The 25,583-nt window shown below is 38.5% G+C and overlaps 1 protein-coding gene across 4 annotated transcripts in view; it reads left to right on the top strand.

Annotated features, from left to right (window-relative positions):
• SEC24D (SEC24 homolog D, COPII coat complex component) overlaps window positions 1-25,583 on the top strand; it is a 110,504-nt gene that overhangs the window by 82,611 nt on the left and 2,310 nt on the right. For all 4 annotated transcript variants that reach the window (XM_028848745.2, XM_028848744.2, XM_078002217.1 and 1 more), the window contains exons 14-22: window positions 5,353-5,469; window positions 6,535-6,705; window positions 9,649-9,745; window positions 9,871-10,016; window positions 11,403-11,541; window positions 12,309-12,427; window positions 17,784-17,963; window positions 19,203-19,394; window positions 22,191-22,280. In XM_028848745.2, coding sequence (XP_028704578.2) covers window positions 5,353-5,469; window positions 6,535-6,705; window positions 9,649-9,745; window positions 9,871-10,016; window positions 11,403-11,541; window positions 12,309-12,427; window positions 17,784-17,963; window positions 19,203-19,394; window positions 22,191-22,280 — 1,251 coding nt within the window. The remainder of the gene's footprint in view (window positions 1-5,352; window positions 5,470-6,534; window positions 6,706-9,648; window positions 9,746-9,870; window positions 10,017-11,402; window positions 11,542-12,308; window positions 12,428-17,783; window positions 17,964-19,202; window positions 19,395-22,190; window positions 22,281-25,583) is intronic.

Below are 25,583 nucleotides of genomic sequence, written 5' to 3'. Positions count from 1 at the left end.
CAACGACTGCAGCAATCAGTATAGTCAGCTATCAGCCAGTTTACTAGAGTCCAGCTCTTTTCAGCCGATGTGATGTTTCTTCATACCTTTTGCATCTTATTTTTTGTTATATCTGCAATTTTATTGTTATAGTAATGTATATTTTTACCTTGACATTTAAAAATGAGAATAAACATATCTAAATATATAACAACTCATGATAACTTCATAAATACAAAGTTAATGTGTAGTATAATAGTGTTCTTACAAAGTAGAATGAACTATCTTTATAAAAGGTACGTAACTCTTTTTAAATAGATAAGGAACTGCCTTTACAAAGTGACACTGTTGGACGTAATGTCAATGGCAGTTACTACCGTCCCTGCTGGCAAAGTAAACATTGTTCTCCCCAGTGCCAGTTTCATGCAGAGGCTGCGTGATGCTCCGCTGCTGTCCCTGCCCCGAGGCTGCTCACAGTGTGCTGGAAGAGATGTAACTCTGTAATACAAAACGTAATGTTCGTTGGTTATATTTTTTTAAATGGGGGTGGGAGAAGGGCAAAGAGTAACTTTGGAAAGCCCAGGACTGTGGCTGGTCAGCCAACTAACTCAGGATATTCTGCCCGGAAGACCAGAGATGAGAGTCTCATCCCCTGTGCACAGGGAGTAGAAATAGAAAGAACATAAAGTGAAAGCTTTCTTATTGTGTATTCAAGTGAAAACATCTCAGAACTGTACTCCCCTATTTGAATTATAGCTTTATTTTCTATCAGCTAGATGCCAAGTAAAATCTATATATAATCAGGAGTAGTAAACTTCTTGAAGCAAACAGAGTAGACAAAAACTGCTAATTTGTCATGAAGATAAACAGCAACTGTTTGGAAAGTTCTTATGTGTCTTTTCAAAAAGTCCTTGAAATATCCAGCTAAAGGCTTCAGTGTACTCTTTTCTGTTGTAAATGCTTCCATATCCATAACATCTTGTACTCATAGCACTTTTTTCCCCACATAGTCTTTCAAAATCTGCATTTGTTTCAAAATCTGACCTTCATAACTCAACTATACATGAAGTGCTGGCATTGTCATTTAACTTGGCCAAAGAACCGTTTTCTGAGTTAGCTATTATTTCCACCATAAAGCTGGGGGTAAGATTTGGCCAAAAAAAAGAAGAAAAAAAATGATAGGAAAATGACCTTCAGTGGTTATGCTTAAAATACATGACGAGTTGGGGGGAATTTATCTTTCAATTATCCATAATACATACTAAATGTGATTGCAGGGGAATGCATCACAAACAATGCTCCTTGCACAATGGTTTATGGAGCACCATAGAATGGAAAGTGGTAGTCTCAATGGGGGTTGGAGAAACACAAAATCAAGGTCCTTCCTGTTCAGGGAGCCCTTGATCTACAAGAGAAGACAGTAGAATACTTAAAGTTGTGATACAAATGCCTTTAATTAATTCTAGAATAGTCTTTTCTATAAAGAAGAGCAGATGGAGATAATAAGCTCTGTCGAGGGTGTTAATAACATGTCTCTCAGAGGAAAGGGTGTCAGAGCTGAATTTCAAACTATGAGTTCTCCAGGCCAGCTTCTCTCAACCTATTTTCTGCCATGGTAAGAATGATATGTGGTATTCATTAATTCTGTATGAGTCGCTCCTATAGGCAAAGTCAGGCTTTGGTGAAAACACAAATTTTTGTAGGGAATAAAACATTTAACACATAGGAGCTTTATCTTTTATTAATTTGCTACTTAAAAGACTATATAGTGGTGTGTTTATGAAATTATGGATCTAAAATTAACCATTTTATAAGGAAAAAATAAATAAATATGACTGTTTTTTAAACAATATAGACCTTTTTTCCTTGTGGGCCCTGAATTTTTTTTTTCCCCTCAGAGTTTTACTATACGTAATTTTTTTTTTTTTTTTTTTTTTTTTTTTTTTTGAGACAGAGTCTCATTCTGTCACTCAGGCTGGAGTGCAGTGGCATGATCTCAGCTCACTGCAACCACCGCCTCCCAGATTCAAGCGATTCTCCTGCCTCAGCCTCCCACGTAGCTGGGACTACAGATGTCCGCCCCACGCCTGGCTAATTTTTTGTATTTTTAGTAGAGATGGTGTTTCACTGTGTTAGCCAGGATGGTCTCGATCTCCTGACCTCGTGATCTGACAGCCTGGGCCTCCCAAAGTGCTGGGATTACAGGTGTGAGCCACCATGCCCAGCCTACTGTAGGTAATATTAACAAGATAATCAAGTATGTTTAATTATGATTAATACCGTGTACTGGATGATGGAATTATCCCAACAATATTTTGTATAGTTTAATGTATTGCCTGTGTCGTGGGATAACTGAGAATTAGAGAAGTTAAGTAATTTGTCCAATGTCATTCAGATAATAAAATAGCTGATTCTGATCGTGGCAGGTGGGACCCATGTTCTTTACTGCTGTAGTATAAAATGGCAATATTAATATGAGTAGAGAATATCTAAATGAATATTATTTTTGACAGTGAATGCCTTACAGGAATTGGGTAGGCCAGGCAAGAAAAGTTGAGGAGAAGGTAGACTTGTTTAAAGCTTTATACCCTCTTTGATATTTGAATTTTTTTTTAAAGTATTTTTATAATAATAAAAGCTGCAGGCCTGGGCATGGTGGCTCATGCCTGTAATCCCAGCCCTTTGGGAGGCCGAGGTGGGCAGATCACCTGAGGTTGGGAGTTCAAGATCAACCTGACCAACATAGAGAAACCTCATCTCTACTAAAAATACAAAATAGCCGGGCATGGTGGCACTTGTCTGTAATCCCAGTTTTTCAGGAGGCCAAGGCAGAAGAATCACTTGAACCTAGGAGGCAGAGGTTGTGGTGAGCCAAGAGCACACCATTGCATTCCAGCCTGGGCAACAAGAGTGAAACTTCATCTCAAGCAAACAAACAAAAGCTACAGAAATGATAAATTCACAGTCATAGAATTTCAGAGTTTTCAACATGCTTAACATTTTATAATCAATATTATTGTAAATTTTACTCTGATTTGGTCATTGGAGCTAATATGTCTTTACTGGCCAAAACCTTGCTAGTCTCTTTCTCCTATGCAGTATATATACCTGTAGATTCATACATATGCTTCTTCATTTATCCTTATGTTCTTATTAATGCTGCATCTATCAGTAATTTTCAGTAAAAGATACATGCAACAATAAGATCAAAGCACACACATTTTTGCTCACTACTGGCCATAGCAGAGACAAGACAGCAGGCCCCAGGTTACACCCCTTCTCAGTGTGTCAGCTGGGTCTTCACCTCTCTGACCCACTCCACAGAGTTTAGAATGTCACTCACTGAGAGAGACACTGGGATTCTGACCTTGAATTCTGACCTTGAATTCTCGCTCTTTGTTTTTAAGAGAGCTATTCACAAACCTAAATACCTTATTATTAGTAGCACTTACTGCACATCTTGCAACTGTGCCTTTGCAAATAACAGCTGCAGGCAGAGAGCTGGAGAAATGGATTTCAGGCCAAGGGAACAGAATGTGCACAGATATGGAGGTGTGTAAAGCATGTGGTGTATCCCAGGAAAGCAAGAAGCTTGTATGGCTAAAACTTCCAGTGCAAGCAGATGTCAGGGGTAAGGACATGTTGGAAATAAGACTGGAAAGATAGATTCAGACTCAACTTCAAAGGGCCTTTAAAGCTATCATTTACTGATTGTGTGACCTGGGGCAAATTGGATGAGTCTCAGTTTTCCTATTCTTAAAATGCAAACAATAGTACCTGCTGAACAAGGTTGTGGGTGTTAAAGAAAATACGTGTGAAGAGCGTGGCACAGAGCTGCATGCAGTAAATGTTGGTAGCAGCTCATCTCACTGTTTCTCACCCTTCCTGCTCCCACCCAGATAAAGGACTGTGGACATTATCCTGTACTAGAAAACCTTCAAGATTCTTTTCCCCTTTCCCCTTCCCCTCCCTCCCTCCCTCCCTTCCTCCCTTCCTCCCTTCCTCCCTTCCTCCCTTCCTCCCTTCCTCCCTTCCTCCCTTCCTCCCTTCCTTCCTCCCTTCCTCCCTTCCTCCCTTCCTCCCTCCCTCCCTCCCTCCCTCCCTTCCTCCCTTCCTCCCTTCCTTCCTCCCTTCCTCCCTCCCTCCCTCCCTCCCTCCCTTCCTTCCTCCCTCCCTCCCTCCCTCCCTCCCTCCCTCCCTTCCTTCCTTCCTTCCTTCCTTCCTTCCTTCCTTCCTTCCTTCCTTCCTTCCTTCCTTCCTTTGTTTGAGACAGGGTCTTGCTCAGTCACCTAGGCTGGAGTGCAGTAGCACGATCATAGCTTACTGCAGCCTCAAACTCCTAGGCTTAAGCGATCTTCTCACCTCAGCCTCCTGAGTAGCTGAGACTACAAGAATGCACCACCATGCTCAGCTAATCTTTTTATTTTTGTAGAGACCAGAGTCTCACTATGTTGCCTGGGCTGGTCTCAAACTCCTGAGTTCAAGCAGTCCTTCAGCATTGACCTCCCAAGGTGTTGGGATTACAAGCATGAGCTACTGTGCTCAGCTCTTCAGGATTCGTAAGGATAAAAGCCACATATCTGATCAGAGCCATTGTCTCCACTTCAGAGGCAGCCCTCTGGAGCAGTGTGCAGTGTGGTTTGGTGAAAGGCAGGGGTTGGAAGGACAATATATTGAATCATACTTAATTCCAGGAAATTTTGCTTAGTAGGTTACTTCTTAACTCCTTAAATAAGATTTTAAATCTTGATTCTTAATGCTGACGTGACTGTCATGGAGCTTGATTCTTCTTTTTGTTGCTTCCCAGAGACTGCAGGTATATAATCTTGATCCCACACTTTTCCTTTTGGCATCCTGCCTCGTAGCTGGTTCCTGGTGTCTACTGTTGCCACACCACCACTACGTTCTTATGCATTCTTCCTCAGAATACCACTGTAGCTTTAATCCGTGTTTACTGAAGATTTGAAATAAGAGCTTCTCTTACATCATCATCCTGGGATTTCTACCATCTACTTTATATTATGGGATTTACCTGGTCCTGAAAGACTGTACTGTAGGCTAAATAAGAAAGTATGTCATTGTAATACATCATTTTAATAGTTTTCTTAAAGCGTCATGATACACAGACCTATCTTTAAATGTTGGCTCTCTTTCATTTACAAATTGTATGACTTTTGGCTTGTCCTCTCTCAGCTTCAGTTTTCTAATCTATAAAATAGAATAGTGCCTGCCCAAGGACACAAAGGTTATTATGAGGGTTAAATTAAATGAATATAGTGCTTAGCTCATAGAAATAACTTATATTTTGTTTTCCGATTCTCTTAAAATGTTCCTACTCAAGCCATTTTCTGTGGGTTTTTGGGTTTTTTTTAGGCAGCAGACTGTCCTGGGAAGCTGTTCATCTTCCATTCTTCCTTGCCAACTGCTGAAGCACCAGGGAAGCTCAAAAACAGAGATGACAAAAAACTGGTTAATACAGACAAAGAGAAGGTACTTTGTAAACAGTTACTCTTTGAGTATCCATATGTCAGTTATTAAGAGATGTTAAAGAGGCAATGTGTTCTTCATGTAAGGAATATTTTGGATTACAAACAACTTAAAATATTTTATATTCCTAGAAAAACCATGTCTGAAATATGTAAATTAAAATAATGCCCCAGGCCAGGCACAGTGGCTCATGCCTGTAATCCCAGCACTTTGGGAGGCCAAGGCGAGTGGATTATGAGGTCAGGAGTTCGAGAACATCCTGGCCAACATGGTGAAATCCCGTCTCTACTAAAAATACAAAAATTAGCCTGGCACGGTGGCGAGTGCCTGTAATCCCAGCTACTTGGGAGGCTGAGGCAGGAGAATTCCTTGAACCCGTGAAGTGGAGGTTGCAGTGAGCCAAGATCGTGCCACTGCACTCCTAGCCTGGGTGATAGAGTGAGACTCCATCTAAAAAAATAAAGGGTCCCAAACTTTTTCATGGATAATCAGTGTAAGAGAGACTGAATGATGAGACTATTATAGAAATGGAGGAAGTGGGGGAAACAGCAGATTGAAGATAAAGGGTGGAAGAAGAATCTAGACTGTACCATCTGACAATACCCTTTGGAGGCAGAGGCCTGAGGCATGAAGCACAGGTGTGGGGATCTCAAAATATGCCTTCACCTAAAACCCCTGACTGTGTAGGGGAACGTCTGTGGGAAGGATAAGGTTACGGCTCTAGGGATCCAGCTAGTGCTTACGTGACAACACACAAGTTGCCTCATCTAAGTCTGTAAAGTAAGAGCTGCAGTATCAGCTCCATTAGGATTGATGGAGTATCAAATAAAATTGAACACACAATTATTTCACACAGCATGGACCTGGCACAGACTGGGTGCTCAGCAGGTGGCCACTGCACTGATGATGACCACAGTGTGTTTCTTTAGCCCAGTTCACTTAATGGGAAAATGTCTATTTCTCCATTTTGAAAATTCAGTAAGAATTCAATAGAAATTTAAAATTTAAACCAAAAACATTTTGTAATTTTTATTTTTTATTTTTTATTTTTTTGCATCTTTTTTCCAGATACTTTTCCAGCCCCAAACAAACGTCTATGACTCATTGGCCAAGGACTGCGTGGCTCACGGCTGCTCTGTGACACTCTTCCTCTTTCCTAGTCAGTATGTGGATGTGGCCTCGCTGGGGCTGGTTCCTCAGCTCACTGGAGGAACCCTTTATAAATATAACAATTTCCAGGTAAATGCCAGCAATTTGTTCACCTTGGTCTTGTACTCCCGTTTTAATTTTAGTTGTTTAGATTATGGGTTTAAAAAGCTGTGTTCCCTGGTAGATGACACATACAAATTCAAGAGCAGATGGAAAACAAGGTATACTGTTGGTCCTTCTTATCAGGAGAGTTCTGTGTCTTGGCTTCAACCAACCTCGGATCAAAAATACTCAGAACAAAATATTGCATTATACGGAATATGTACAGACTTTTTTCTTGTCATTATCCCCTGTAGTATAACAATTATTTACATAACATTCACATTATATTGGGTATTATAAGTAATGTAAGCTGAGCGCAGTGGCCCAATGCCTATAATCCCAGTGCTTTGAGAGGTTGAGGTGGGAAGATCACGTGAGGCCAGGAGTTCAAAATCAGCTTGGGCTATATATATAGCAAGACCCTGTCTCTACAAAAAATTTAAAAATAACTAATCTAGAGGTGATTTAAGGGATATGTAAAATGTGTGTAGGTTATATGCAAATATGCCATTTTATGTCAGGGACTTAAGCATCTGGTAGATTTTGGTATCTGTGGGAGGTTCTGGAACCAGTCCCCCACAGATAACGAGAGACGACTGTGCGTGTGTGTGTGTGTGTGTGTGTGTGTGTGTGTATGAACCATATATATTTATGGTTCAGCAATTCCATACTTCCTAAGTATTTGGTGATAGAATGAGCTCATTCGTCCTCAGAGTTAAATATCAATATGAGCTTTCATAATGGGGAAAATATATTTTATGTAAAATATACTTAAGATAATATTTTTTGAAGTGACTGCATATTTGTTTTAAATTATTGGGATTTTAGGGATCAATTCATTACACTTCTCTTTTCCAAGCCTGAATTGAGAGAGATTCAAGAGATAATCAAAATGTCAGCACTGTAATGGACCTGAGTCTGCAGGCAGGTGGGCTTGCTGATTCACCCCTGAATTTGACAAACTTATACACCCAGGCACACAGTGGGCACAATTTGAGTTTCTCCTGTGGATCCATGTGCCTTGAAAACGTACTGTATTGAGGGACAGAAAATATGTGCCTCCTGCAGGCAAGCTGCCTTCCTATGAAGAAGACCCAGAAGAGGCTCAGCTGTGCCCACTCAGTTCCTTTTCCCAAACTTATTAATCGGATGAGTCACTCCCCCTCACCTAAGGAGAAGGGGTCAGGGGTGTGCCTCTAATGTGTGTGGCTGGGCAGACATGGAGGCATGGACTGGGAAGGTGTGTTCTCCAACATAAATGACAAATGTTAGTCATCATCTATTTTTATTAATCATCAATAAAATTATTAATAGAGACCAGTTACCTATTTATATTATAAACTAAGGGACTTGATAAGACCAAAGATTGTAAATGAAATGAAATTGAAAAAGCTTTAACAACTCTTTCTAAGACTTCTGGATAAAAGTATGTTTTTTCAGGCACACTCTACAAAATAAACTCTTAATAATCATACAGAATTCTAACCCTTACTCATTCTACCCACATTCTGGGTATTGAGGTACATGAAGCCTCTCGTGCTGATCAATTTTAGCTCCTTTTCCAGCTAGGGGGATAAATTTCATAGAAGCTTTTTCTTCCCACTTTTCCAAAAAGGACTTGATCATCTTCCATTCCTGGCATATGTGAATTGTACTGGGGTTCTTGCTAGGTTGTTTGCTATGTACTGGTGTGATCATCTACCTGGTAGTGACTTGGCTTCAAAGAGCAGCCTACCAAGTGATGTGTAGGCAGGGGGTGCTCTGCAGTGTAATCATCCAAGCTTATTACTTTTTTTTTTTCCTATTTCTTTACGTTTTTGAGTTACGTGCCAACTCCATGTACTTTCTGATATAATAAGGAATATTTACTTGTACCTCAATGTATTCATAATTATTACTGATTCCTTCAATCTTACTAAAAAAGAAATGTTATAATCCAGCAGAGGAAAAGCCTATAAGATGTAAACAGGCAGTAAAATATTTTATAATAAAAGAGTGTTAATGTTGCCTATGCTGCTATTCAGTTGTTTATATTTACTCCAATTGTTGCAAAACTGAATCCTACATAGCATTTCTTTCTCATCTTCAACAACACAAACCTTAATAGTCTTTTTCATTCAATAACATTATAAGATAAAAATGATGATCAAGAACTGTGCAGGCAGCACCCAGTTGTATGTAAGCAACTACAGGGATTATTATAAAGATTGTGTCTGTAATCTCCATCTTTCCCTTCCTCCTTCATTCCCTTCGTGTTTGGGACTGGGGGGAAAGGATGAGATGCATGTGTCAGTGTCAAATAGTAGTGAGAATTTCCTAAAGAGCTTCACTGACAAGGTCAGATGAGAAGCTTTAGAAGCTCAGCTAATTTGTTTACTCTCTTGGGTGACCTCTGAGCTCAGTACTGTGCACATGTGCATATTATATAAATGTTGCTTAGTTGTGGAATGTGGACAGTTTTCAGAAATATGGTGATTGTAGAGTAGTTAACAGGGCTAGGAGAAAGGGTTTCTACTTTTCCTGACATAGCTTCACAAAGCTCTGAATGTGGTCAGAGTTTTTAAAAGCCCCAATTGCAAGGCCTTTCCCCAGCCTCATTAAACGGGTATTATACATTGGGTCTTAACCTTGTCTCTAACCCTAAGCCACTGAGTGGATCACTTATGCTGTCTTAATTTTCCCATTTGCAATTAATAATCGATTTTCTCATCCAAATTTTAAAATGAAAGAAAATAATAGATGAGATTGTAGTTTCAAAAGTTAAGAAACAGTCTCCAAAGATGCTATATTTTCTTTAACCAAAGAAGCATAAGATATATACAAAAATATGCCAAATCAGGATTTAAAAAATACCTCAGGATTAAAATGAGAACTGTTATTTTAAGTATTTTACTGCCATCTGGTGGACATTGATCAGACTTTATTTTTTAGATGCACTTGGATAGACAACAATTTTTGAACGACCTCAGAAATGATATTGAAAAGAAAATAGGCTTTGATGCTATTATGAGGGTTCGTACCAGCACAGGTAATTATCGTTTATACAATTCTTCAAGTCTCTCTTGTATAATTGTTTCTTTTTCAAATTAATAACAGGCCAACAAAGAAAATAACAGTAAAATAAAGAGAAAATTTCCCTTTTTCTCGTTTTAGGTTTCAGAGCCACTGATTTCTTTGGTGGAATCTTGATGAACAACACCACCGATGTAGAAATGGCTGCCATCGATTGTGACAAGGCAGTGACCGTGGAGTTCAAGCACGATGACAAACTCAGTGAAGACACTGGAGCCTTAATCCAGGTGACTGAAAGTTTATTCCCATCTTTCGTTTTTTTGTTTGTTGCCGACAGTGATCAGTGGGGAGACTGAAATACCATCAGATGTGTTAGTCTCTTCATAAAAACTCAGCTATCTTTCTCCAAAGTCAAAAGTCAGTAGATTAAAGCACTCAGTTGTGAGGATTCTCCGTACTCATTCATATTTGCTACTTACATGAAGTGACAATTATGTGTCATTGCGTGCAAGTCCAGCAAACTTGTGGTAAGTATCACAGGCATTAGCAAACTGACTTCCAACAGGATTCATTTCTGTTAGCCTTCAGCACCTATTTACGTCTACCATGTGTATATTAATTTGCTAGAGCTTCTATAGAGTGAGCAGCTTAAACAACAGAGATTTATTTTCTCACAGTTCTGGAGGCTGGAATTCCAAGATCAAGGTTTCTGAGGGCCTAGAGGGAAGGATCTGTTCCAGGCCCCTGTCCTTGGTTTGTAGATGGTTTTCTTCTCCCTGTGTCTTCACATCATCTTCCCTCTGTTACATGTCTATATCCAAAGTTTTTCCTCTTTGAGGACACCAGTCATAATGAATTAGGGTGCACTCTAATGAACTCGTTTTAATTAATTTACTACTTTAAAGACCTCATCTCCAAATACTTAGATACTAGGGGGTTAGGACATTTGAGGAGCCACAGTTCAGCCCATAATACTATGTTAAGTACATTGTCATATTATAAGCAAGTGGAATAGGATTTGGCTTTGTTTAAAGTGAAACTAACTAGAAGCCATGGAGACTTTGAATTAAAACAAGAAAAACTATGACCACGAGATATACATGGTCATAGTTTTCAAACATTAGCATCATCTTTAAAGGATGAAGAGAGGCTGGCATTAGGTTGAGGAAGAACTTTTAATTAAAGTATTTTTTAATCACAGATACTTGGGAAAGTGCTTCTATCTATGCATTCTTCAAATGTATATCATCAGCATAAGATCTAAGTCCATTGTGAAAGCTAGTTGTATGTTTTTAAGACAGTGAGCCTTGAGTAGGGCTCTGAGCACCTGGAGGTATTGTTTGGGGACCTGGATCCCTGGTAATAAAACATGAGCTATGAAAAATGCAGACTAGTTGTAGAAATGTGAATAGATATTTACATGTGAATCACTCAACAATTTAAACCAGTGAAGTGCTACATTGAAATCCAGCAAATGGATGGGTCATTATTCTCCCATACTTCCTGTTGTTCATTCTTTAACAATAATAGAAAAAAAAAAAAAAACTGTGGAAAAATAGTTAGAGGTCTTTTATCTATCTGTACACAGTGTTTTGTAAATGCAAATAAGATCAAGCTAGCTTGGGTGGATATGTTAATCAGAAAAACATGTGACCTCAATGTTGCTTCTACAGTGTGCTGTGCTTTACACAACAATCAGTGGTCAAAGAAGACTTCGGATTCACAATCTTGGCTTAAACTGCAGCTCCCAGCTAGCTGATCTTTATAAGAGCTGTGAGACAGATGCTCTCATCAACTTCTTTGCCAAGTCAGGTAACACTGCCAATCCTGAGGTTCAGTAAACCTTGCTTAGTAATTCAGTCAAGATATGTCAGTAGCTGAAAAGCACTGTAGTTTTGCAACCTTTTGGTGGGTAAATTCAGAACTAATAAAAGCAAAGGTTGAGAGAGAATAGTCAGCATTCCTAACTCTAATAAGTGAGATAACTCAGTTCAGGGCCAGGCTATACAGACTTACTTAAAGTTAACTTGTGGAGTGGCAGTCTGAATTGAAATTTAGGAATATTATGCTTAGACCCTTATTATGGTATGTGATCATGCCGTCTGACACATTGGGTTAATGGATGGAGACCGTCTCTAATGTTAGACTCAACTTGCTTATCTATACCATGATAACTATGAAATAGAATGGGCCCAAGGTGGAATTTTCTTTGGCTTTCCTTGAGAAATTCTACACTAAGGTTTGGAAAACATAGCAATCCAGCCTGTAAGAAGTCAGGACGTCAAAAAATGACTAATTGGCCTGTCTTTTTTTTTTTCTGTGTGTACAATTCTAATATTCTGAAGATAAATCTGGCCAATATAACCTTTTGCTGTAGGTAGACCAGTGTTCTCCATTAGTTAGATCATCATATTTAGTCAAGAGGAGACCATTAACAAATGACTTGAACAGATTTAAATGCTATTATTCTTGCTGGGTGGTCTGAAGATAATAGCAACTTGTTCTTTTTTATTTGATTATTTGAAGAGACCAGTGTCTGAGCTAAAACTCGTGTCCTTTTCATTGTTTTGTGCACATAGCTTTTAAAGCAGTTCTCCACCAGCCTTTGAAGGTCATCCGGGAAATTCTAGTTAATCAGACTGCCCATATGTTGGCATGTTACCGGAAGAACTGCGCGAGTCCTTCTGCAGCAAGCCAGGTGAGCACCTATTGTACATAGATGTTAAAGTGTTACAAACGACTACTCATTTCTTCAGCACGTAGCTATTGAAGGCTTATGATGTTGCAGGCACTTCGATGCTGTTATAGTAAACCGTGTAGCTGAGAAGATTAAGAATGCAATTTGGGGGGCTGTGGGTTTTTTTTTTATAGCCAACATTTAAAAATTTGAACAAAAAAATGGATGTACATATTTAGTTGACAGTCACTGCGGTATGTATAAACAAAAGAATGTTATATGTAAGAAGTGTCCTAATATAAACAGGATTCTCTTTTGTATCCAGAGATGGGTATTTTGTTATGAAATGTGTATGCTTAAATGTATTTTAGGCATATTGACAAAGTTGACATGAGCTGATGGCAGTAATAACATATTTTATAAACAAATATAATTTATAAATACTGGAATTCTTTACATTTAAAAGTTATTAATAGGTGTGAAGAGTTTTCAAAGAATTGACTCCATCATTTAGTAATTTGAAATTTTAGAAGATTCTTTGAATAAACCTCATTTAGTCTCTCTCCTATAAAAGGAAAAGCAGAACCTCAAGTCCACATTTATTTTTGCATTTGCTCTCTTGTTCACATTCTTGTCTATGTCAATAAAAGTTAGATGGCGTTTTTATAGCTGTGTATCAAATATGTGAATATAGAATTTCAACTAAAACAGCAACAGATGGGAAAATTTTCTAGTTCATTCATTGTCAAAAGTGAGTGCTGAGAGGACATCGGAAGCCCCACCTAAAAGTAAATCCTCAGCAGAAAAGAATACAGATAAATTTTGGGCCCAAATGCGCAATCTGGGCAAAGAAGGAAAACAAAACAAACACATTTACCAGATGGACTTTTCATAAAAGTTCCTTTCCACGCTGTCCAAAGTGATTAAATTAGTCATCCATTCTTTTATCTCCTGTGTTGATAATCATATAAGCAACTCCTGAATCTATATAAGTGTTCAGTCTTCTTTATTATTCAGAAGATTTGCCATTTTAGTCAACTCAGATATCAGTACTATTTCATAGCATGCTTGTTCAAATTACACAAAACCCACCAGGTACACCTGGAGTCTAGCCAGAAGGTAGTCCAATCATGAGCACTGTAAACATTGACCTCATTTTACTGTTTGTCTTAGAGCTACAGAAACATGATTCTGTTTCTGGAGTATCTCACACTTCAGGAGCATTAGTTGAAGCAGTGCAGATACAGTTAGTGTCCTCTCTGGACATTCATTTGTTAACTTTGAAACAACTGGATTCAAAGACCTTAAGTTAAAAACAAACTTACTGCCTATTTATGGAAGAAAATAAAACCTGTCATTTTATTCTGGTTTAAAAGTTAAAAGCATTGTCTCTACCACTGGATAACCTGTTTGCAAAATTAAATTATTTCTGGAGTAAAAACATTATGATGTTAAATTTTCTCTGAATAAGTTGATAGAGATTATTCCTGTTCTTATAATAAGGTGTTTCCATTAGTACTTTTCAAGTGTGCCTTTCAACCAATGGTATGTTTTAAAAAAATAATGTAACTTAAGTACCTTATGATTAACCATCATGGAGTCTAGAAAATGTGGAGATTCTAAAACAGTATTGTCTGAAAACATAGAATAGTTGGACTTATTCTGTTCAGAAAATCTAACTGTAAACTTGGTACTTTCCTACAGTTCACTTGTGAAAAATAGTATCTATGAAGATGGAGAGATTCCTAAAGGAATTCCAGTATTTTACCATAGCGCCCAAAGTTTCTTTGACCCAAGCAAGACCATCAAGGAGCTATTTGGATTATGTGATACTGGACCTCAGTAGAACTACTTTTACTGAATTGCTGAAGCCAAAACTAGGCTGCAGCAAGAAAAGGCAATTAGGGTACAAAATCTAAGGAAACTGTCACTCTGAGGATCATATGATAGATGCTGGGTTAAGACATATGGCTGGGCATGGTGGCTGATGCCTGTAATCCCAACCCTTTGAGAGGCCAAGGCAGGTGGATCACTTGAGGTCAGGAGTTCAAGACCTGCCTGGGCAACATGGTGAAACCCCGCATCTACTAAAACTACAAAAAATTAGCTGGGCATGGTGGCGCGGACCTCTAATCCCAGCTACTCAGGAGGCTGTGGCAGGAGAATAGCTTGAACCCAGGAGGTGGACATTGCAGTGAGCCAAGATCATGCCACTCCACTCCAGCCTGGGCAAAAAAAAAAAAAGACATATAACTAGAAACTAGAAACAAGATAAATTAGGCTGGGTGCAGTGGCTCACACCTGTAATCCCAGCACTTTGGGAGGCCAAGACAGGAGGATTGCTTGAGGCCAGCAGTTGAAGGCCAGCCTGGGCAACATATCAAAACCTCTACCTCTACTAAAAATAAAAACTTATCCAGGTGTAGTGGTACATGCCTATAATCCCAGCCACTCAGGAGGCTGAGGCAAGAGGAACCCTGGAGCCCAGGAGCTCGAGGATGCAGCAAGGTATGATTGTGCCACCATACTCTAGCCTGGATGACAAAGTGAGACCCTGTATCTTTAACAAACAAACAAAAAAAGCAAACTTTAAGGCTTATAAGGCTTACATAAGCAATGTAGATTATTTTTAGTAAATCTAATAGCTCACTGTTCTAGCTTAAATATATTAATATCGTATGGGAGTGCATTGATTTCAAAAGGCAAGTCAAATGACCTTAACTGCAAAATAAGCTTTTCAAAAAAAAAAACAAAAAAAACCTTATTACCACTTCTGTCACTTCAGAACCTAAAGAAGAAGAGAATTTTCCAAATTCAAGCAAGCTCAACTTACATGAATTACTGCTCCCACCTCACTCATACCTTACTCCCAAAGAATAATTTAGTTATTTATGGAGGGGGTCGGTGGGGTAGGGAGATTTTATAGTGGTAATCCGTGGCACATTTTCTTCCTCACCTCAAAAACATTGAATAAGACTGTCTTCTTGTTTTCTTTCATTCTTTAACTCCATTTTTTTTTGTTTTCATGATTAGATTTTCCTTCTCATTTACCACCTGTTTTTCTTCCCTCTGCCTCCTACAATCCAACCTCCTCTGATTAGACTTTTTAGTTGTAATAGTGTCATTGTGGGCCAACCTCCCCCCTTTGTGGTATTTAGGATCACAGATTTCTGAACTCGTTTAATATGACCTCATTAATTAGAAGCAACCAGTGACATTTCAATCTGATATTTTAAAACCAAATGGACATGCTTTATACAGGAATCTAAGAACATTCTTGATCGTTGATCTTTATAACATGTAAAATGCCTAACTAGTAACTAGATCAGAAATAGCATCGGGGCCACATGGCTCTGGAATATGACCATGATCTTGTTCCTACATCTTTTTATCATAGTTTTCCTTGGCTGAGAAAGTAATCCAGTACCAAATGTTGTTAAGTGAAGATATATTATGCTAGAGAAAAAATTAGAAGAAGAGAGTGTTCTACTTTTAAGAATAAACATACATTTAACTGTCCTTGGTTCTTTGAAAGGAGATTAGAAGTTGATAGGGGAAACAAACTGCAAAGTAGAATCATTCTGAAATACGTCTGCCTGAGCCAGTTAGAAAGTTCTGTCCCACACATTCCTTACTTAGTATACCATGAGAAGAGACTTATGATATAAATTTAAGTTGCAGAATAAATTCTCACAGAGCCCTCAAGGACATTTTCTTTTCAGTGTGGATTCTGATAACTGTATATCCATTTTGATCATTAAGATAGAAAGCTAAGCCAGGGATGGTGGCTCATGCCTGTAATCCCAGCAGTTTGGGAGGCTGAGGCGGGCGGATTGCTTGAGATCAGGAGTTTGAGACCAGCCTGGCCAACATGGCAAAACCCCATCTCTACTAAATAAACAAAAGTTAGCCAGGGGTGGTGGTGCATGCCTGTAATCCCAACTACTCAGGAGGCTGAGGCAGGAGAATCACTTGAACTTAGGAGGCGAGGTTGCAGTGAGCCAAGATTGTGCCGCTGCACTCCAGCCTGGGTGACAGAGCGAGACTCCATCTCAAAAAATAAAAATAAAAAAAAAAGAGAAAGCTAAAAAGAAACCATTTGGTTATAGATCAGATATTTCATTTATCTGTTTGCAAGTTATTATTATCTCGTATGTATAATTTTTCTTTTGGATATGTCCTTGTTCACTGACTTGTGCTATTAAGTGGAAGGAAGTGACACTCAGATCAAACTTGATTATTAGCTATTCTTACAATATTGATTAAGGAGAAAGTTAAACAATATAGGACATTATCAGGACATTATCTATAATTTCTTAAATCATCAGGTTGTGTTCCTAGAATTGCTGCATTGTGTTAGGTTGTAGTATCTCACAAGGGCATATACTTTGGGGCAGTTAGATGAGGTCATGTGAGCCAAAGTTAGGATGGAGAGAAGGTACAGGTAGATTATGAAGGTGGTTAAAAGGATTTGTTTATTAATTGAGGGTAAAGAAATACATGAATTAGGGTTCATCTGGAAGTTCTACACTGAATAGGAAATATGGGAGGAAGAACATGTTTGTGGAATTGTAGGAGTTTGATTTTGCAGGTTATCATTCGGTAGTGACATATCCAAATGCATGAAGCATTTCCTTTTTTAATCTATAATACTGCAATCTCTTTATTATGTTTTATGTATTTATGTCTATCCCCAGCGAACTTCAAGCATCTTACAACATGGACTATGCCTTATTCCTTTTTATATCCTTGACATTTTGAACAGAACCTATGACACAATGGCATTTAATATTTGTTTGATGAGTTTAAGATGCATGAAAAGCATAAAGGAAGAGATATCCTGTGGGCAGTTAGAAATGCTATTCTTGAAGTGGAAACATAGGTTAGGAAGTAACTTTTTAAAAAATTTTATTAAACATGTATACATCTAAATATATATATATATATATGGTACATCCTATGTGCTAGGCACTATTGTGCTTTACAGATCATTTAATTCGCATAACTCAATTATCATGAAGTAGCTATACTATTCCATATTCAGCTAAAAAAAAAAAAAGAGAAAAAGACAGGGTAAGTAATTTGCCCAGGGTCTCACACTTGCTAAAAGACAGAGCTGGGACTGCATCCTAAGCAGTGAGCGGGTAGTGCTGATAACACCTACACCTACACTAGATAAAATAAAAACAACTGCTGCTCTTTGAATGCCCACTCTCTGCCAGTTACTGTGTGCTCTAGGTGCTTTACATGGTTTACCAGTTAATCCTTACATCCTTACAAGTTCAAAAGCAAATGATGTTTCAGTCTTACAGATGAAGCTCAGGGGATTATTCTCAGTAAAGATCAAGCATATGAAACGAAAAACTGTCTTTTTCAGCTTATTCTACCAGATTCCATGAAAGTATTGCCAGTGTACATGAATTGCTTGTTGAAAAACTGTGTGCTACTCAGCAGACCAGAGATCTCAACCGATGAACGAGCATACCAGAGACAGCTGGTCATGACCATGGGTGTGGCTGACTCTCAGCTTTTCTTCTACCCACAACTTCTGCCCATAGTAAGCATGCTGGGGTGGTGCATTTCCTAGAGGAGGCTGGAAGGGAATCATATTTTGTGCTTTCCCATATGTTATATCTGAAACATGTTGTTCTTAAGAGGAAAGTTAAAGTCACAAATGCCTTCAAAATATATGGTGTGGGATTTCGAGCAGGGGCTCTTTCTGTAAGTTGCTTATGTGCATCAGTATGTGCTCATTATGGTGAGGGGAGGGAATCTGAGGAGTTCTGCATCTCCTTCAGTCTGTTTTCAGCACAGAAGTTAGGGCATCCTGTTAAAATAATTATCAGCTCTGGCCGGGTGCAGTGGCTCACGTCTGTAATCCCAGCACTTTGGGAGGCCAAGGCAGGCAGATTGCCTGAGGTCAGGAGTTTGAGACCATTCTGGCCAACATGGTGAAACCCTATCTCTACTAAAAATACAAAAAAAGTAGCCAGGCATGGTGCCATGCGCCTGTAATCCTAGCTACTCGTGGGGGCTGAGCAGGGGAATTGCTTGAACCAGGGTGGTAGAGGTTGCAGTGAGCTAAGATAGTGCCTCCAGCCTGGGCGACACAACAAGACTCCGTCTCAAAAAAAAAAAAAAAAAAAAAAAAATTGTCAGCTCGTATCACTCCTCCACTCAAAACACTCCAGGATTTCTCATCTCAGTAAAAGCCAAAGTTCCTACCATTCTGGCCCAGTGCTGTGTGTCCTCCCCTCCCCTCGCTTCTAGAAATCCTCTATTACTCTCCCTTTCCCCATCCCACTTCAGCCACGCTGGGCTTCGTGCTGATCCTCAAGCACTCCAGTCGGGCCCTTGCTTTAGGACCTGTGCACTAGCTTTTCCTTCCATCTGAAATGGTCTTCTCTAGTTGTCCCCATGGCTCCTTCTCTTACCTCCTCAGGTTACCTTCTTAAAAGTTCTTGGGCTCCCTGGACTACCCTAGTTAAAATTGTCCCCACCTTTACCAGTGACACACCCCATCCCACTTTCCTGCATCTTTTCTTCATAACTCTTAACACCATCTATATTCTGTATATTTTACTTATTTTATGTGTTGTCTCTTCCTGCACAAAACCATTTGCTGCCCAAGGTGGGGATTATTGTCTAATGACTGGAATAAAGTCTGGCACATAATAGGTACTCACTAAATATGCACTGAGGGAGTGGGGGGAGAAAAAAGGAAAGGAAAAGAGATAGGAAGGAGGGAAAAGAAGGGGAAGAAAGGAGTTTCTAACTCTCGTCTGTGCCTGCCCAGCACACGTTAGATGTCAAGAGTACAGTGTTACCTGCTGCTGTTCGTTGCTCTGAGTCCCGTCTTTCAGAAGAAGGAATATTCTTACTGGCTAATGGCCTACACATGTTCCTATGGTTGGGAGTAAGCAGCCCACCAGAACTGATCCAAGGAATATTTAATGTGCCATCTTTTGCACATATCAACACAGATATGGTAAGTATTTTTTTCATTGCTTTTTAAAAATACTTTTGCAGTATTTTTATTCACTGCACATAAATAAAAACACTTGTGGTAATATGAAAAATAATTTTTTTAATTTTTCATTTTTTTTATATTTTATTTTTATATTATATTTATATTTTATTTTATAAAATTATTTTTCATATTACCACAAGTGTTTTTATTTATGTGCAGTGAAGTATTATAGAAAGAAAAATAATAAGGCATATATTTCTGTATATGAAAGAATTTCATGTTTTGATCAATATCAATTAGCTTGTATAAGGTTATTTGTATACTTTCAAACAACTAAAATATGTGACTTTAATAGAAAATGCTAATACTTCCAGATCATTAACTGTGTGCCAGTCTCTGTACTCTAAATACTTAAATATACCATTTCAGTTAATTGTCGTAACAAATTAGTGAGATGGATATGATCTCAACATTTTACAGAGGAATCAGTTGAGGCTTGGAGACAAGTTCCTTCAGGTAATAAAATGGCAGAGGTGGGAACTGAATTCAGTTCTTATGCTCTGGACTCACCCCTGGTGCTGAACTGCATACTCAAAAGAATGTAGAAATCTTTCATAGGTGTTTGGCTACAGACTAAATCAGATTACTGAGTTAACAAATAATAATTCCATAAAAACAGACTATACACCCCTTTGTTGCAATAACAAAAGAAATTGTGAGTTTGATGTTAAATTAATACAAATGACCATTTTAAAGTATCTTAGGAAAACCCAGCTTATAATTTGTACAAGAGTCAACATTTATTGCAAACCTTATTTGTAGACCATTGTTGTGTGAGCATCACTGCCAGACGGCCGTTGTCTGACCCTGATAGTGGATTCCAGTAGAGCTCAGCAGATAGTTTCCTGAAGCCTCACTTACGTTGTGGCAAGATGGCTTAAGTCTAGTTGTTGAACCCAATTGTATGAAGTACGGTTTATCAATATATAAATTTTCTCACAGAAGAGGCAGGATTAAAATTCAAGGCCATGACAGGTGATCAGTTTAGAGAGCTGCATATTCATTAGGGATGTCAAAAGTGTATTTTTAAGAGAATTCAAGGGTATCCATATTCCAGTTAGAGATTGGTTTTAAGATGAAGATTTGGAAATTGATATCTGCATATATTTAAAATTAAGAAATGATTATAAATGCAACTTTAAAAAAATTCAGTAGGCAAAGAACTATGAAGAATTTTTATATAAAAGTTAAGGAAGCTTCCTCTTGTAATATATTGACATAGTAAATGCTGAATGCATAGTTGCTGAACTGAACATCCACAGGAAATAGCCAGTGTCTCTATCACAAGGCAGCAGATTGGTAGGTCTGCGCTTATATCAGTATACCGGTATTTCCTTGATTTTCATCAACAAAATGAAACAAAGTTAAAAACCAAATGTAAGCTACTTTCTTTTTAGAGGCAGTTGGCACTTTAAAACATATACATGAAGAATACTTATATTGTTTGTTGAATAAATAGATCTACCATAATATGCTACATAATGCATATAGGGGATGGGAGTGTGAATATAAATAATGAATTTTTTGTTTTCCTTACTCCTGTGAAAAATATTGACCATAAACTTTTCCTGAAACTTGAGGTTTATGGTGAAACATTCTAACTCACATGTTCTCTGGCTAACTCACGATGATGCATTGGCTCTTGGCATCTTGCTGAGAAGCAAACATTAGCATTTTACTCTGTCTTAATGGAAGAAATGTAAGTCAAAATCCTTCATATCTCCTGGATGCCATGTGCAGCTGGATTGGCCTGTAGACCACTAGCCAGATTTCTGGGATATCTAAGAGGCTGCATTCCCTTTGAGAAATCAACATTTGGTAGTTTGTTTTAATGCTGGAACAGTAGTACTTGGATGGAATTTTCCATCCACTGAAGGAATAAAGTACATTCTTTTCTCTCACAACATAGCCTTGAATCTTGAAAAGGGATAAAACTTTCACAGGAAGTTGTTTGCATAAAACATATACTATTGTCTCTTGGTATCCATGGGGAATTGGTTCCAGAACTCTCTATAGGTACCAAAATCCACAGATGCTGAAGTTCCTGATATAAAATGGCATGGTATTTGCATATAACTTGTGCATATACCCCCATATATTTTAAATCATCTCTACATTACTTATAACACCAGCTGGGCACAGTGGCTCACGCCTATAATCCCAGCACTTTGGGAGGCTGACGAGGGAGGATTGCTTGAGCTCAGGCGTTCGAGACCAGCCTAGGCAACATAGTGAGACCCTCTATTAAAAAAAAAAAAAAAAAAAAAAAAAAAAAAAAGATTACTTGTAACACCTAATACAATGTAAAATGCTATGTAAATACTTGTTGAACTATATTATTTACAGCATAATGACAAAAAAAAAACCCCAATATCCATGCCTTTTCAGTACAGATGCATTTTTTCCAAATATTATTTTTGTCTGTTGTTGGTTGAATCCATGGATGCAGAACCTATGGATACAGAGGGCTGACTACGTCTGTGCTGTGTCACTTCAGTGATGTGCATGTGTCAAATTCCAGAGGAAGAGTTTTTTTCAAAAGACAGAAATTGTCTTCTGTCATTTATGGTAATGGGTGCCAATAATAATTTTTACTGCATTTTCCCCACAGTTTTGGTTTTCAGGTAATGAACCACACCAATATTCAAGTACATGGTTTTAGAAGGATGTTTGTAACATTATGCTAATCTCATATTGCTACTTCTATCTAAATGTTATAAACTGTACTAAAACTTTGATTTTCTTAAATTTAAGACATTGCTGCCTGAAGTGGGAAACCCATACTCTCAACAACTCAGAATGATAATGGGTATTATCCAACAAAAGAGGCCATATTCAATGAAGGTAAGAAAGCGATTTTATTTTTCCCTTTATTCAAGTGTTAAAAATTTCATTAAAGATGTAAAATGCACACCCCATGTTTTTATGAAGTGATCTTTGATTTTAAAAACTCACACCATCACAAATCTAAAATAAAAGTTAAAAAAACCCTCACATTAACCTCTAAGTATATCTACCTACTTATCAGTCACAAACATAAACAGCTATTACCATGGGTTAACTATGGGGTATCTTAGTCAGTATTAACTTCATGATTTAATAGCACTTGGTATCATTAACAGACTTGGAAATGACTTTTCTTCTGGTGCCTAAAATTACTTAATTATGGAAGTATCATTTAGAATATTTGTAAAATTTGATTTATTACAATGTTTAATTTATGATCTCTGAAAAGTTTTGTTATTCCTGTCCTTCCAAGCCCTTCTAGCCTTTTCTGAGTTTGAGTAAAAAAATTTAATATGTCTAGAACCCAAGAAAAATTATATCTTGTTGCCACCTTCCAGATACTTACTTGTTTTCCTTCCCAAGCTCAATATTAGAGTCTCCTGGGATCTAGAATGTATAGATGATGATGTGCTGTGTAACACTGCTTACTGAAGAGCTATAAGACACTCACCTGGAGGCACGTGTCTACAAGTGCCAGGGTATTTATGGGGCCAATTGTCTCCTGAAATGTAAATGTGATGTCAATCTAAACCAACATTCGTAACTGTGAAAGTAACTCATGCATGCAAACATCAACTTTAGGTAGAGCTTAGGTAAATTGAACTTAGGTAAATCTGGATGAATATACAACTTTTCTAGAACAGTTTTCATACCACACAGCACCTATGTAGGTTCAGTTTAAGCCTAGAAACATGTAACCAGATCTTGAGTCCAATGAAATGCAAATTGAAAGCCACTAGTATTTAGAATGCACAGCAATAATGATTCACCTTCATCCCAGCTGCAGCAACTGCATCCCTCCAACTGGCCATTTGCAGAGAAGAGGCAGGACTGAGCATGGAGATCATCCTTGTGCTCAGTAGTTCCTCCTTCAGGGAAAAACATTAAACTTTCTTCTGCTTTCTCCCACCTGTTCCAACCTCTTACCAAAGTTATGTCAGCTTTGGTTATAAAACCATCTGGGGATGAGCTTCAAATATTACATGTGAATAAAATATTAAACACCTGTGTGATAAAACAATTATTAGCTTGAATACTTAAAGAATCATATTTTCTTATGTACTACCTGCAAATGTATCCATCTGTTCATAGAGTGCTATCTCTATAAAGAATTTGAAATATTTAAAATCCACAGACGTCAGAGTTGAAAGGAATCTGGGAGATTACCTGGCTTCCTATACCTACCTGCACATCACAGACATGAAAGTGAGGCTCAAAGGAGCTGACTAGCTTGGTCAGGGTCTCACAGCTGGATCATAGCAGATACAGGGCTTGTACTCTCTGCTTAGTCCCAGGGCGCTTAGCATTCCATCTTTTCTCTGACACTTGAAAACTGACTCAACAAAGGAAATGAAAACATATTTTTAAAGCGTTAAGATTAAGTAGGAGGAAAGAGTTGGTATGGAAGGATCAAGAATAATAAAATCAAATCTAGAAGGAACTGCTACCTTCCAGATTATGCTAATTACTTTTCCAAAAACTCAGTCCTCTTAGACCTTATTGTCTGATTATTCTCATACATGTGGGGGAACAAAAAAAAAAAAAGATTTCTACCACAGTATGTCTACAGATGACCGAAACCAAGTGCCTTCCTGATAAATTCTAGTCCTGCCCTGCACGGTTCTCTGCAAATGTTTTTTATTCTCTCTCCTTTCACTTGTATTGCCTAGAGTATTCCTTTACCATTGGCCCTTCTCCACAGTTTACAAGCTGTTCAAATCTACCTTCATAGAAGTTGCCACTTCTCCAAGATTCTGCTTCCCTTTCCTCATTCATTCTACAAGTATTTATTGAACACTGGCAACACCCCAAACATTCTACAACCAAGCTCCTTGAAAAAGTCTCTATTAACTGCTCTTTCCTTCCCATCTCTCCAGTTCTCAGTACACTGCCAACTTGCTAAAGACAATTGATTCTCAATCCTTTTACAGCATGTACAAGGTTGACTACTTCCTCAAATGCTCTCCTGTCAGCTTTTAAAACATCTCCTGCTCCTGATTCTTCTTTCTCAGTGACTCTTTTTCATTGGCTTCTCTTCATTCATCTGCCACTTAAGAGTTGGTATTCCCCGAAGGTTGTACCATGGCTCTTTTCTCGCTGAACATGTTCTACCTGGGCCTTCCTAATCACTGCCATGCTTTAGCGATTCCCTGTGAGTCAGCCAATGAAAGATGAGATTGGCTTTTGAAGCACATTAATTCTTTAAGACTTCTGGTAAGGTGACCCAGAGAATGTCACATTCAGAGTTAGCCAGTCTTCCCTTGGAGAGGACACACAAGAAGCAAGGAGGTGACAAGCAGTGATTATTTTAATGCTCTCCTCCTCACTCTATAGGGCCATCCCCCCCTTCGGAAATGTAAAGCGGGGACATAAAGACGGATCTACCAATCCATACCAGCATGCTTTCCTTTTATTGGTGTGGGTGTGCCCCTTGAAGAGACCATCACTGTGTCAAGACAGGCCAACACCACTTCCATGACTCCACTCCCCTGAGACCTTCCACTATACTTTCTGTGTCATCCAGACATCTGTAGACAGTCAAATGGTGGGGTAGGATATTAAAGCTAATATTTTCTTTTCTTTAAACTTAGTTTAAAGCTAAGTTTCTCCCAAGGCTGAAATCCAGTCCCTGTTCTACTTACCACCTCAGCTCATAGCCAGACACTTTGTCAGAGGAAGTTGTACAATGAGCACCACACAAAAACAAAAACAAACCCAAGTGAATGGCAGCAATAGAAAATACCTCAGATGAGCAACCTGAACTTATTTCTATTAATTTCCATAAAGAAAGTAAATTCTAAAGAAATTGGAACTTCAAGTCTTTCCTCCTTCAGTGTCTTATCCTGCCCAGTCTCAGCCCGAGTTGTGTCAGAGGCTAGACCCACACTGCCCCTACCAATCGTGGACAATAGTAAAGTTGTAGTGGCATGTGGGAGAGGGTGGATAAAACATAAAATGAAAAGAATCCTGACTTCAGGTTCATCAGGAGGCAAATCTTAAACTTTGGAGCGTGTAGGAGTGGAATCTGCCTATGCACACAGCTATTCCAATGCCAACTCCCAGTACCTAGAGCTGACATCCAAAAGCCAAGGCATCACACATATCTGCATCCACATGGAATTAGCTGAGTTGTGGCAGCAG

Source organism: Macaca mulatta, chromosome 5, assembly GCF_049350105.2.
Source record: "Macaca mulatta isolate MMU2019108-1 chromosome 5, T2T-MMU8v2.0, whole genome shotgun sequence".
NCBI classification, from domain to species: Eukaryota; Metazoa; Chordata; class Mammalia; order Primates; family Cercopithecidae; genus Macaca; species Macaca mulatta.
The sequence above is the reverse complement of the archived record's forward strand: the minus strand, read 5'-3'. Positions and strand labels throughout refer to the sequence as shown.